General features: G+C 50.5%; 1 protein-coding gene and 1 long non-coding RNA gene across 12 annotated transcripts in view; one reads left to right on the top strand and one right to left on the bottom strand.

The window, feature by feature from the left end:
* The window catches only part of RAB37 (RAB37, member RAS oncogene family), a 56,985-nt gene that overhangs the window by 36,455 nt on the left and 6,733 nt on the right, over positions 1 to 13,797 (top strand). Inside the window, exon 2 of one of the 5 annotated variants that reach the window (XM_058705054.1) lies at positions 8,531 to 8,641. In XM_058705054.1, coding sequence (XP_058561037.1) covers positions 8,531 to 8,641 — 111 coding nt within the window. Of the gene's footprint in view, positions 1 to 8,530; positions 8,642 to 11,628; positions 11,877 to 12,011; positions 12,123 to 13,797 lie in introns of those variants that run through there. The other 4 variants (XM_058705056.1, XM_058705055.1, XM_058705057.1 and 1 more) reach the window with 4 other exon arrangements.
* LOC131498146 (uncharacterized) overlaps positions 3,775 to 13,797 on the bottom strand; it is a 19,947-nt gene continuing 9,924 nt past the window's right edge. The window contains exons 1-4 of one of the 7 annotated variants that reach the window (XR_009255303.1): positions 12,014 to 12,152; positions 10,085 to 10,311; positions 4,640 to 6,243; positions 3,775 to 4,450 (exon numbers count right to left, since the gene is read on the bottom strand). This is a non-coding gene — a long non-coding RNA (uncharacterized LOC131498146). Of the gene's footprint in view, positions 6,244 to 8,754; positions 8,837 to 10,084; positions 10,312 to 12,013; positions 12,153 to 13,163; positions 13,481 to 13,797 lie in introns of those variants that run through there. The other 6 variants (XR_009255301.1, XR_009255304.1, XR_009255306.1 and 3 more) reach the window with 6 other exon arrangements.

The following is a 13,797-nucleotide window of genomic DNA, read 5'->3' as shown; positions in this document are numbered from 1 at the left end:
CACGGACACTATTCGTCTTCCAGGGGAAATGACTGAGGAATTAAGCAAGTTGGGCCAGTCCTGGAAAAGAGGGGGGCAGATGTTTGGAGAGTTGTGGGTAACCTTTCCCTTCTTGGGCATATTCGGTAAGGAGCGACCAGCATCTGAGGTGCTCCAAATTCTGCCTGCGGCCTGGCCCTGGCTCCTGGGCCCAGCTTACCCAAGAAGGATTTCCTTTTGCATCAAGAACAAAGGAGCGCCTGGGTGGCTCAGTCGGTTGAGCAGCCGACTTTGGCTCAGGTCATGATCTCGCGGTTTGTGGGTTAGAGTCCCGCATCAGGCTCTGTGCTGACACCTTGGAGCCCGGAGCCTGCTTCGGGTTCTGGGTCTCCCTCTCTCTCTGCCCCTCCCCCCACTCACACTCTGTCTCTCTCCCCTTCAAAAATAAATAAACATTAAAAAAAAATTAAGAACAGGGGCGCCTAGGGGCGCCTGGGTGGCTCAGTCGGTAAAGCGGCCGACTTCGGCTCAGGTCATGATCTCGCGGTCCGTGAGTTCGAGCCCCGCGTCGGGCTCTGTGCTGACAGCTCAGAGCCTGGAGCCTGCTTCAGATTCTGTGTCTCCCTCTCTCTCTGACCCTCCCCCATTCATGCTCTGTCTCTCTCTGTCTCAAAAATAAATAAACATTAAAAATTTAAAAAAAAAAAAAAAAAAAAAAAAAAAAAGAACAGGGGCGCCTGGGTGGCGCAGTCGGTTAAGCGTCCGACTTCAGCCAGGTCATGATCTCACGGTCCGTGAGTTCGAGCCCCGCGTCAGGCTCTGGGCTGATGGCTCGGAGCCTGGAGCCTGTTTCCGATTCTGTGTCTCCCTCTCTCTCTGCCCCTCCCCCGTTCATGCTCTGTCTCTCTCTGTCCCAAAAATAAATAAAAAACGTTGAAAAAAAAATTTTTTTAAAAAAATTAAGAACAGAGAATTATCTGAGTGTCTCTGAGTGGTGGCAAGACTGCTCCTCTAAACAAATGTCTCTGGGGACTCCAGGAAAGTCAGACTGTTCTGGGGACCCTGCATCCTCAAAGAGTTACTGGAGGCCCTAGTCCCAGCTTGGCCATTGACTTCTGCATGAGTCAGTTCCTTCCATGGGCTTCCACGTTCCCATCTATGAAAGAAAGGATTGGGTAGATCATCTGAGGCTCCCTTGCCCTAAAAGTACCTGTGTGTGTGTGTGAGTCTGTGTGTGCGTGTGAATGCACACATGCACATGCATGAATACGAGTGCTTGTGGATGCGTGGGTGTGTGTGCATGCATGGATGAACACATGTGGTGCATCCGTGTTTATATGTAGGCACGTGTGGGAGCTATATATACATACATGTATTGTGCTGTTAGTGCTGCGTGTACACACGTGTGTGTTATAGATGTGTACACACTGTGTGTGCCATGGTAACTGGTGTGAACACATGGATGCATGTGGACGCGTGTGGATGTGACGCGCGTGTATGTTGATGCCTTTTTTGGGTTCTCCGGGTTATAAGGAACAGAGATTTCCTCAAGCTATTTCTCTCAGTCACTGTGGACTCGCAAACTGCGATATTTTCAGAACCCAAACTATTCACTGGTGGAGGAGGTCCTGGACTGAAAGAACTGGTCTGGTTGGGTCTCTCCCACTCTGGATTAGAAGATCCCTGAGAGCAGTATCCCCAGTGGCTAAAAGCACATTTGGCACATAATAGATGCTCAATAAATAATTGTTGGAAAACGAAGAAACAAATGAACCGTTTTCAGCACGTCATCATTCTTACCCTGGCCCTGTAAGGTCTGCTAAGGAACTGTGGACTGTCATCAACCATAATTGTTCTCAACCACTGTTCTGAACTCTTTCAGTTCACCTGGGACCCAACCACACCTCATCTTTTCTACCTACTACGTGCTATGCTCCATATTTTATACAGTTATCACATCAGGTCTTCACTACAAATACAGAGGAAAGGCGACGTTACTCTCATTTTTCAGATAAAGAGATCTAAGCTCAGAGAGCAAGTAACTTGTCCAAGGTCGCATGCTAGTAATTGGCAAAGCCAGGATTCAACCCTGGGTCTGGCTCGTAAAGCGTGCCATCCTGCCTCCTGCTGGATGGGTTGAGAGAAGCCAGCTGCCCCTCGATCCTGTTCAGTGCTTACAATGAAGAGAGAACCTGACAACCAAGAGTTAATAAGACAGCACATCCTTGAGCTGGTTATCAGCAGGGTATCCGCTCCGTGGTTTTTTCTAAAATAGGTTCCCCCAAAATGAAGGGATGTATTATCAGGAACTGGAACTTAATCTAACAAAGCAAGTTGCTGGTAACACTGACCTTCCCAGTTTCCAGATCTAATGCCCTTTTTCTGCAGTCTATGGAATGGGAAGCAAAGTCTCCACCAAGTTCTTATCCAGGCACTCGGGCACAGGCAAAGATTCTTTTTGAGAAAAACATAGGGCTCCAGAGAGGCGGTTACGAGGTGAAGGAGCCCCACGAATTTTCAAGACAGAGCATGGGCTGCCTTACCACGTGCCCCTCCGGTATCCAAGGTAATACTCGCTGAAATACACAAACTGAAATTGCTGCCATTCAGAAACTTGATGTTTCTTTAAGCATTGCGTAGCAGGCTAGATTCGTTTGGAAAAAATGAAATCAAGCATCTGTTCAGCAACAGTTAGGCTAGACATCAGTGTTCCTATTTGCTTTTACTTGAGTTACCCAGCACAGTATGCCTCCCAACACACACAGACATATTTCTGAATTACAAAGGAGTGTGTGTTCATTACAGAAGGAGAATGGAATATAAATGAACACGAAGAATGCATTTTAAATCACTCCTGATCCCCCCATGCAAAGACAACTGTTGGTAAATACATGTAAATGGGGGTGCCCTGGTGGCTCAGTTAAGCATCAGACTCTTGATCTCAGTTCAGGTCTTGATCTCAGGGTTGTGAGTTCAAGCCCCACATTGGGTTCTGCACTGGACATGAAATATATATATATATATATATATATATATATATATATATCCAGAACCAATGTTTTACTCTTTTCTGTGGAAAAGCAATTTATTCCAGGTTAAGTAAAGGATCACTCATGTATGAATTTACTTCGTCAACCACTTTATTACACTTACTAGGGATTTTTAATACAGAAAAGTACAAAAAGAAAACATGACTGATAATGCCCACTCTGAAATACTCCCTGTTAACACTTTTCTTTAAAAGGTAATTAGGGGTGGGGCGCCTGGGTGGCGCAGTCGGTTAAGCGTCCGACTTCAGCCAGGTCACGATCTCGCGGTCCGTGAGTTCGAGCCCCGCGTCAGGCTCTGGGCCGATGGCTCGGAGCCTGGAGCCTGTTTCCGATTCTGTGTCTCCCTCTCTCTCTGCCCCTCCCCCATTCATGCTCTGTCTCTCTCTGTCCCAAAAATAAATTTAAAAAATGTTGAAAAAAAAAAAATTAAAAAAAAAAATAAATAAAAGGTAATTAGGGGTGCCTGGGTGGCTCAGTCGGTTGAGCGTCCGACTTCAGCTCAGGTCATCTCGCGGTCTGTGAGTTCGAGCCCCGCGTCGGGCTTGTGCTGACGGCTTGGAGCCTGGAGCCTGCTTCAGATTCTGTGTCTCCCTCTCTCTCTCTGCCCCTCCCCAGCTTGTGTATGCTCTCTCTCTCTCTCTCAAAAATAAAGAAATAAACATTAAATAAAATAATTAAATAAATAAGGTAGAGATAAAGCGAAAAGTAAGTCTTTTCCTCACCCCCATTCCCCACCCCACCACCCCAGAACCTCAAAGGTAGCCACTGTCGGTCTCTGCTGCCTCCCTATAGAGAAGCATACACACCCATATAATTCCATTGTGTATCTAGGTGAAGTCAACATAAGTCAGCACACAAGCATATCTTTCTGCCCCTTTTTTTACTCCGTAATATCATTTTTCCCAAACAGCACATATAGATCTACCTCATTCTTTTTTTCTTTTTTTTTTTTAAGTAATCTCTACACTCAATGTGGGGCTTGAACTCAACAACCCTGAGATCAAGAGTCCCATGCTTTACCAACAGAGCCAGCCAGCCAGGCACCCCTACCTCATTCTTTTATCAGCTTCGCAGTATTGCACTATATGGATATTCTACAGTTCAGTTTTTTTTAATCTTTATTTATTTTTGAGAGAGAGACAGAGTGTGAGCAGGGGAGGAGCAGAGAGAGAGGGAGACACAGAATATGAAGCAGGCTCCAGGCTCCAAGCCGTCAGCACAGAGCCCAACGCAGGGCTCGAACTCACAGACCTCGAGATCATGACCTGAGCCGAAGTCGGACGCTCAACTGACTGAGCCACCCAGGCGCCCCTACAGTTTACTTAAGCAGTCCCAATTGCTGGATTATTTGCACTTACAAATGCTGCGATGAACATCCTTGTACACATATCTTGGTGAACTTGTGCACTAAAGCCATAGAACTGTTGAGACAAAGGAATTTGCATTTGTAACTTCAGTAGATATTGTCAGTTGCTCTTCCAAATGCCCCAACGTATGTTCCCACCAATGGTGTAAGTACGAGTGTCTGTTTCCCCAACTCTCAGCCAATGTTGACCCTTATCATACTTTTACCAAAGCATTATATGTTATACTGATTCAGAGAAACATACCAGGATGAAGTATACTGAGAGATGTTTAGCTCAAGGAATTGGCTTTCATGACTCTGGGGGGCTGGCCTGTCCAAAATCTGTAGGGTAGACTGGCAGGCTGAAAATTCTCAGGGAGAAGCTGATGCTACAATTTTGAACAGAATTTCTTCTTCCTCAGTTTTGCTCTAAGTTCTTTCAATTAACTGGATAAGGCCCATCCAGATTATTGAAGATTTACAAGTCAACCAATTGTATATCTGTAATATATAATCTGTACATCTATAACATACCTTCACAGCAACACAGAGATTCGTATTTAATTGAATAACTACATGCCATAGCCTGGCCAGGTTGACACATTTACACACATTTACACACACACACACACACACACAAAATCTATGTACTCATATTCTTCACTTTCCTACTGAGATTTTCTTTTGAGAGCTCTTTACACTACTACGTGTATTAACCCTTTGTCTGTCATACATCTTGCAAATATTTCCTCTCCATCATTTCTCATTTCATTTTGGTATCTTCTGTCAACCAGGACATTTTTATGTCTGTACAGTCAGATCTATCTTTTTTTTTATGGCATCTGAATTCCCTGTCTGATTAAGAAGGTGGCTCAGAGTCAATTAGGAGCCATGGTAACCACCCCATTCACCTAGGTTTTCTAAGTGTTCCCCTTGAGTCAGGAAGTCACAGGAAAGCAGAGCACTTAGGCAACATTCGCCCAGCTCCCACTGAGAAGTGTCTGCTGAAGTGCGATTTAATGTCAGGCCCTGGCTTTTAGCAGGAGTCAATAGAGGGGCACTTGGGTGGCTCAGTCGGTTGAGCGCCCAACTTCGGCTCAGGTCATGATCTCACAGTTCGTGAGTTCGAGCCCCGTGTCAGGCTCTGTGCTGACAGCTCAGAGCCTGGAGCCTGCTTCGGATTCTGCGTCTCCCTCTCTCTCTCTGCCCCTTCCCTGCTCATGCTCTGTCTCTCTCTGTCTCTCAAAAACGAATAAACATTTTAAAAATTTTTTATATAAAAAAAAGAGTCAATAGAAAAGCTATAGGAAAAGCTTCACCTTCTCTGCAAAATCCCAACTCTTCCATTTTGTCACTAGAGGCCCCTCGTATAGGAATCCACATAAGAGATTCCTCTCCACATCGCATGCCAGCAGAAAATACTCACTCATTGAGAAGACTCAGGCAATAAGTACTACATACCCCATCTGGCTTCCCATTTTGTCGTGGATGCCAGGAAATCTAAAAGCAAATGTAACGCTCAGATATAGGAACAAGCCAGGTCACTCTGGGGTGGAAGATTGCTTCAGGCGGTATCATTACCTGGCCTCTGGTGTAGGCGAGTTTTGAATGCCTCAAATTCCTTTTGGAATGGATGGAGCCAAATACAAACATAAACCAACTGACTTAAGACAGAACGGAAACACTTGTCTGAATGGTGGCAGAGTTGGCACAGAGGTCTCTGTTTGAACCACGATTAATTAACATTTTCACAAATGCTTCAGAGGAGGGAAGGTGCAATGGAAATTCTGGATCCAAAGTTGACATTCAGCTTCTCCAAGCAGTGAGATTTGGGGCCAACCTGGAGAATCTTCAGGAAAATCCTGGCAGCTGTTGAGTGAAGAGAGTAACTCCATAGTGTATCTAAGGTAATGGATTTAGGCAGCCTCATCCATAACGTTTAGAATACAAATGGACACCCATAGACCACATGTCTCAATATTTTATTATTCTAAATGCCAGCTTAAAAATGATTAAATCAAGAGGCACCTTGGTGGCTCATTCAGTTAAGCGTCTGACTTCAGCTCAGGTCATGATCTCGTGATTTGTGGGTTCAAGTCCCGCCTCGGGCTTTGTGCTGACATCTCAGAGCCTGGAGCCTGCTTCAGATTCTGTGTCTCCCTCTCTCTCTGCTTCTCCCCAGCTCATGCTCTCTCTCTCTCTCTCTCTCTCTCTCTCAAAAATAAATAAACATTAAAATTTTTTTTTAATTTGATCAAATCAAGTGTATCCTATCTTCTTACTTCCTACCTTGACACATATATCTTCCTCCCAACCAAGAAGCCAGGTTTGAACATAGGATTCTCAGAAGTTCTGCACCAAAACATGGCGGCAGCATCCTGCCCCTGCCCCCAGACAGGATTCAGCAGGACCTGAAATTCTGAAACTTGTTACCATGAACCGTGTTCCCACTAAACCAGAGAAATTCCCATTAAGATGGAAATGTTTTCATATGAGGAGAGAAGAAAGGGAATCCTTCCCGTGAAAAGGAAAAGAATAAAGGGGAAAAGAATGTCAATACATTATATCCTTTAATAAATGAAGAAGGTGGACATGAGCGGACTAAACCTTTACATTCTGGAATAGACTCTCTAGGAAGCCCCTCTTCAAGCCTGAGGAAATTGGATTTGAGATGTAAATTATTATATTGTTTTCATTTACTTGTTTTTGAGAGAGAGAGAAAGTGCAAGTGAGGGAGGGGCAGGAAGAGAGGGAAAGAGAGAGAATCCCAAGTAGGCTCCACACTGTCAGCATAGAGCCGGAGGTGGGTCTCAAAGCCATGAGCCTCAAGATCATGCCCTAAGCTGAAGCTTAACTGACTGAGCCACCCAGGGCCCCTGAGATGTAAATTATTAAAGCCACTGCACACAACAAGCAAATGGAGCCCTTTAACCCAGGAGGAAATAAAAGCTGAATCGAATTTGGTTTGGAAATGGGTGTGGGGGACCACAGTCAGGGGACATTCAAAGTCAACATCACAAACAATCCCATGTTTGCCCTGCTGCTAGCTCAGTGCCACTGTCAAAGCCAAACAGTGTTGGGACCATGGGTCCAACCCCAGGAGAACCTGTCCATCATTACGCTTTTACATTTTGGGGTTTTTATATCTTTATGGTTTTACAAGTCCAGCTAAAGTTGGCATCTCTTAAGCCTTTCCAGTGATCTTGAAGGGTTGTCTTTGGAAAGTAGCTACTATCCATTTTGAAACTAAGGCATTTACCCACTGATTCATTCATTCATTCATTCATCCATTCTTTGAGAGCTTGTTGAGTCCCAGGCCTCCAGGTGCATGTATATTTCCTGTCTGTTGCTTATGATTTTCTTCCAAATATAGCACCTGACCTCCCAGGCTAATTCTCCCCACTGCTTTCTTCATGTACAAAAGTAGCCAGGCCCTTCTTTCTGAAACTCTGTTTCCCTTGAAATGCTGTGTCTCCAATGCCATGCTCCATGGCCAAGTATAAACTCTTCCCAAGGCATGTCTCCAGACATTCTCTTCCGAGAAGCTGGTGCCAAAGGGAATTACAAGTGCAGGGATTTTATTAGGTGAAATACTTATGAAAGAAATCGGGTAGGAAGCTGGGAGAGGTGGGGAGAGCCCGCAGATCATGAGGCAGGTATGACCCCAAGCGAAGGAGAAAGGGCAGGAAGGTTGTGTGAAAGTCTCTGGAAGGATCCGTGAAATGGTGAGGAAATCCTCAAGCCAAATTTGGCTGTTAGGGGAATCTTGTGTCTCCCAGTGACAGACCTGCCTCAGTGCCCCTACCATACTGTGCCTTTGGCTGGGAACTGCCAGTAAGAAGCACGGCCTCAGTGCAAGCACACTGTGGGGGACCACAGAGAGCACAGTGGGTGTCAGTCAGTATGCCCTCTTGGTCGGAAGTCTGAGAGGCAAGTTCTCATGGTCCCTTCAGATGTTCATCAACATGGGGTGACAAGGTTTCTCCTATGCTTTCATGCCTCTTCAGTGACTTTGATAGGAAATCAAGAGTTCTGTGTGTGTGTGTGTGTGTGTGTGTGTGTGTGCATTAGAAGGAGCCTGCTCCCACAGCCACAATGGCATCTCAGAAGCCCCATGCACACTGCAGACGCTCACCCCTCTCTTGCTCCCTTTCAGACCATCCTGGTGGGTGACAGCGGTGTGGGGAAGACATCTCTGCTGGTTCAGTTCGACCAGGGCAAGTTCATCCCTGGCTCCTTCTCGGCCACCGTGGGCATCGGATTCACAGTAAGCCCTCCCAGACTCTGGGGCCCCGGTGTGTATCTGTGAGGGTCCCAGAAGGAAGCAGGTGGACACTCACATTGGATCATTCAGGGAGGTTTAACAAGAAGACTACTTACCAAGGTGGAAGCAGGGTGTCGGGGAACCAGGAGGCATGGTGCAGTGGCCGTGCATACACAGGGCCTCCACTCCAACCCTAGCCTAAAAAAATGAGGGGAGGGAACCGAAGCCAGAGCTCAGGGACACAAGGCTTCATGGAGAGAGCTGGCTGGCAGGACCTGTGACCCTCAGTGGAGGAACACGGCAACTCATGGTAACCCTCCCGGAGCTAGCCCAGGATACAAGTCAGCTCCCCGCCTACCCTGCTCTCCTCCTGTTTCCACATCTCCTGGGGCTCCCCTTTGGCTGAACACAACTGGAAACTAGAAAGAATGCCTCCTTTTTTAAGTTTATTTATTTATTTTGAGAGGGGTGGGGAGAGAGAATCCCACGCAGGGTCCGCGCAGTCAGCATGGAGGCCAACGCGGGGCTCGGACTCACGAACTGTGAGATCATGACCTGAGCTAAAATCAAGAGTCCGATGCTTAACCGACTCAGCCACCCAGGCACCCCTAGAAAGGATATGTTGATATAGATTTCTCAGGTCTACTTTCTAAGGCAAGAAGAATATGGAGAGGCAAAGGGACGGCTTAAAATTTTAAGCACAGTCCAAATTTAACACTGTCACATGGCTCCTAGGGAGCTGGCAGGCCAAGGGTCAAAGTTCTGTTTTTAGCACTCTGTCTCTTCCTGGATCTCCTCGGGATCAGGACAGAGCAGGGCACAGGGCCTGTAGGACCACACTCGGGACTGGGATGGTCACACTGGCGGGAAGAGAGAAGGGGAACCCCAGAAACTAGGCTTTCTGGTTGGGTCACAGCAAGGAAGGCGAGGACTCATGGTGGCTGGGATTCAGAGTAAAAAAGAAGTGAGAGCCTGGCCAGAGAGTGCAGGTTTCTCCCATAAGCAGGCTCCAGAGTGCTGGGAAGGGCAGGGCTGAGTCCCAGGAGAGCAAGGCTTCCCAGACAATTCCTGAAGCCTTGGACCAGGCTGCCACACCAGGCATCCCCCACCTCAGGCCCATGCCCAGTCTGCCCCTCTGCACACAAGGTTGGGGGAGCCCTCACAGCCACCAGCCTTCTCCCCCACTCCGTGCCCATCCTTCTGCCTGTCAGACTCAGAGGGTGCACAGTGGGATGAATGTTGGTGTGGATGCGGACCTAAAGACTGTGACTCACACCCCACAGATGTGGAGGGGTGGGACCTCCAAATTTTGCCACTAGCCTGGTAAGAATTTTGCCACTAGCCACTAGGCTAGACGACTGGTCCATCAGAAGGAAGAAAGTGTGTAATCACACTGAGAGCCCAAAGCAGGCGGAGACAGGACAGATCTGGCTCTCCCAAACCTACCACAGGACAAAGGAGGATCTGGGTTGAGCCAGCAACACAAACCACAGCTGGAAGTTAGAAGCCCTCTGAAGGCTCTGGGGGGCGGGAGGCGGGGGGTCTCCTTTGCCTCCTCCAGCTTCTGGTGGCTCCTGGCGATGCTCGCCATTTGTTGGCTCGTAAATACACCACTCGGATCTCTGCGTCTGTGTTCACATGGCCGGCTTCTCCCTGCGTGTCCGCTCCTCTTCCTATAAGGACATCAGTCATGTTGGATTAAGGGCTTACCCTATTCCTGTATGACTTCACCTTAACTAATCATACCTGCACCAACCCCCTTTCCAAATAAGGTCACATTCTGAGGGACTAGGGGCTGGGACCTCAATAGAGGCTTTGAAGGACACCCGTAACAGTGTGGTTTACAGTGGAAGGTGAGCGAGGGCCATGTCACTTTCTTTCTCTCATTTCTCCTCGGCCATTACCCTCTGGCTCTGAAAACTTTTGCCCCTGCGGGGTTCCCATGTGAGCCCTCAGGAGCTTAGAGCCTGAGACACTGAATGGACTGGGGTTGTATTTGCAGCAAGAGACTCTTCCCTCTGAATAGCAGGCAATAAATGCACATCTGCAGAGTTCTGATCCTGTAGGTGGCTCTCTGAGCCCCACCCTATGTACACAAGAGGTTATGGCAAGCCCAGCTCCAGAAAATAGCTCTGGCCAATGCCAAGACTCACAGGGCTAGAGGAATGTGTACACACAGTCCCCACCAGGCCTATAGTCACCCATAAGCCACATCTGCCCCTTGTGCTTTACCCCCAGCACCTAAGTCAAGAGGTACTGATGCCCTTCTCCCCCGACACAGCCTTCAGTCAGTCCCGCTGTAATGCAGCCACCCAGTTCCATGGTAAGCTGTGGGCGCTTGTGCAGAATGTTGGCACAGGAGTAATGAAATGGTTAGCCCCTGAAGCGCAGGGTGGGGCCGCCCAGGCCACACTCCCACTGTCTGCCACCAGGAACTGCAGGATTCCTGGGTTGTCCTTGAGACTGCTCAAAATGATCCACGACTCCATGAATTCATTTACTACTAAATATTTAAGGCCTGCTCAGGGACAGGGGCTGAGGAGCACAGGTGAATAGGGCCAGCCCTGCCTTCAGGGGCGCGGAGATTGGGAGGTTTGGAGTCGGGGGAGGCTTTCCCATGCTGGAACATTCCGGGCACAGCCCAACAGGTCAGGGAGAAATGAGAGGTGATCTGTGCTAAAGGGTCAAAACCCTAGCACCCACCAGGGGCCGCGAAAAGCCACAGTTGTAAATGTGCTGCAAGGTGAATTCTGGTGGGTAAATAAAATTACATCCAGAGGAGCTCGGGCTGGGGTGCATTAGCAAAAGCAAAACTGCCTGAGCGCTGTGCTCAGAATGCACGCCTCCTCTCAAAAATCGTGCCTCGCTGCCCCGGGGCCTTCCCAGCCCACAACCTCACCCCCACCCCAACCGCGACCGGGGGACGCCCGTCGGCCGCCAGCTGGCCGGGGCTCGGGCGCCCCCTGCAGGCCGCGCTGTGCAGCGGCAGCGGGAACCGGGGCGCGGAACCCCGGGTCGCAGCGCTGCCAGACCCAGCGCTACAGGCTAGGTTTCCGGAGACGGCTCCCTGTGGGAACCTAGCCCGGGCAGCCTGCGACTTTTGGGGACCGGTCCTCGGGCTGGATTCGTTCCACGTCTTCGGAGCACGAAGCCGGCCCAATTTGCTCGGGGCACGCCTGCCCCTCTGGCGCTGACCTGTGGTTGTGCGCGCCCTCGCGAGACAGCCTGCACCAGGCAGGTATCTTCGGGGTGGCGAGACATAGGGAGGAGCCTGTGGGGGTCCGGGCTGGGGCGGTGGAGGGGGGAAGGATTGGGTGGAGCCTAAGGCGGGGAGGTCCCAGCGCTGTCCCCCGCCCGCCACCAGTCCTAGCTCACCTCTCGTCCAGGGGACGTGACGGGCATGTCTGGCGCCGCTGCCACCCGGGATGGAGAGGCGCCCGAGCACTCCCCGCCCTGCAGTCCGAGCTACGATGTCACGGGCAAGGTGGGTGGGCACTGTGCCCAGTACTGGGGACTTCCCAACCGGCTCTGAGGGCCAGCCCTTCCCACGCCCTTTGCCCTGAGACCCTGGCCCAAGCCTCTTGGCAGGCTGCGTCTGCGTTGCCTTCAGCCCTTCCCCCAGGGAGCCGGGTCTCCCAGAGCAGGGAGGAAGGGTGGAGACTGCCGACGTCTGGGCTGGCTCAGCGAGGGTGGGAAGAGGAAGGTCGGAAGGAGCGATTGACTGACTGCCCCACACAGCGGACCCCAACCCAATTTCCTTCTGCACACCCCCGTCGATATGATCTCCCGGGAACCCCATGCCTCTGCGTAAAGGTTAAGCGCTCAACCCTCCTGGGCACAGGCATCCCGAATGCTGGGAAATAGGGATGCCTGGAGACGCAGAGAGGACGCCCCCTGGCGGCGGAGCAGTTGTCGTTAACGCCCTTTTCCCAGCTAAGCTCTCCCCTGAGACTTAACATCCAGTTTCAAGGCCTTAGGCCTGAAGTTCTTTAGGTCCCCAGCTGCCCCCAAGCCGTACCCCTTCCCTTTCCACTGCTGCAGCCATTTCCTCCCGCCTTCCTCTAGGAGGATGTTGCTAACCAAAATGCAGGCCCACCTGGGAATTTTTAGAACCTGAGAAAGATTTTGTTGGTTCATCACAAGTCCCCCATGGGGGAGCTGAAGTCAGCTCTCTGAGGCCGGTTTCCTCTAGAGGGCTGCCCTGTTACAGAAGCAGGTGAAGGTGGAGGACAGACACCTCCCCACCCCACCCACCCCCACCCTGGGGCACATAGCGGAGGCGGGTACCCAGAACTCTGAAAGAGGTGCTGAGGGAGCCCAGGGCTTCCAATCTTCCTCTGCAAGTTTGGGGATGAGTGAGGGCTGCCCTGCCTCATGCTGCGTGGCCTTGAAAGAGACCTGCCTCTTTCTGTGCCTCGGTTTCCTCCCCCACCCCCACCCCCACCCCAGGCTCACTCTCACCAGGAACTGAGGCCTCCACCCCCCCTTGTTTCAGGGGAAGCCAGTCTGTAAGTCACTTACTCACCCAGAGCCGTTAAGATAGGCGTCCTGTGTGGGCTGGTGGCAGGAAATGGGCCCCTGTGCCTTCAGGGGAGGGGGAGCTGCTAAGGGCCAGCCCCTAGGCTGGTGGGGACCACCTGACCTCCTGGCCTGACAGTCCAGCTGGGCCATTTGCCAAGGAGGTGGCAAGGCTGGGCAGCTGTTTGTGTTTGGTAGAACTGCCTGGCTGGGTGGGTGGTGGTGGGCATTTTTGTTTAAGGCGGTCGTGATCTGTAAAGTATACTGGAGTCACCCTCCCTCCTCCCCGCTCAAGGGCTAGGATGCAGGAGCCAGGGAGCAGCGCAGGCTCCAAGGGCTCCCCAGCCCCCAGCTCTCCACCAACCCCCCCTCCGCCCCCCCTCCCCCCCCCCACCTCCCTGGGCCAAGCAGCATCTGTGGAGAGTTGACCTGTGGCCTCCAGCAGCCTGCTTCCCCCAGGCTTGCCCCAGGAGACTGAGTGCAGGCCAGCCTGGGAAGAGCCTGGCTGGAGCTCCTTGGACCCAATTAGAGGGAATGGGGGCCACAGGCAGGCCCTACCCAGCCCTGGGCCACTCTTTCCCGAGTCTTAGGCAGTTTATTGGTCCTAGGCGTTAACCAACTCTAAAGAGGCCTCAATGAAA

The sequence above is a fragment of the Neofelis nebulosa genome, chromosome 16 (assembly GCF_028018385.1).
Source record: "Neofelis nebulosa isolate mNeoNeb1 chromosome 16, mNeoNeb1.pri, whole genome shotgun sequence".
Classification (NCBI taxonomy): Eukaryota; Metazoa; Chordata; class Mammalia; order Carnivora; family Felidae; genus Neofelis; species Neofelis nebulosa.
Note: the sequence above shows the minus strand (reverse complement) of the source record. Positions and strands in the feature narration are given on the sequence as shown.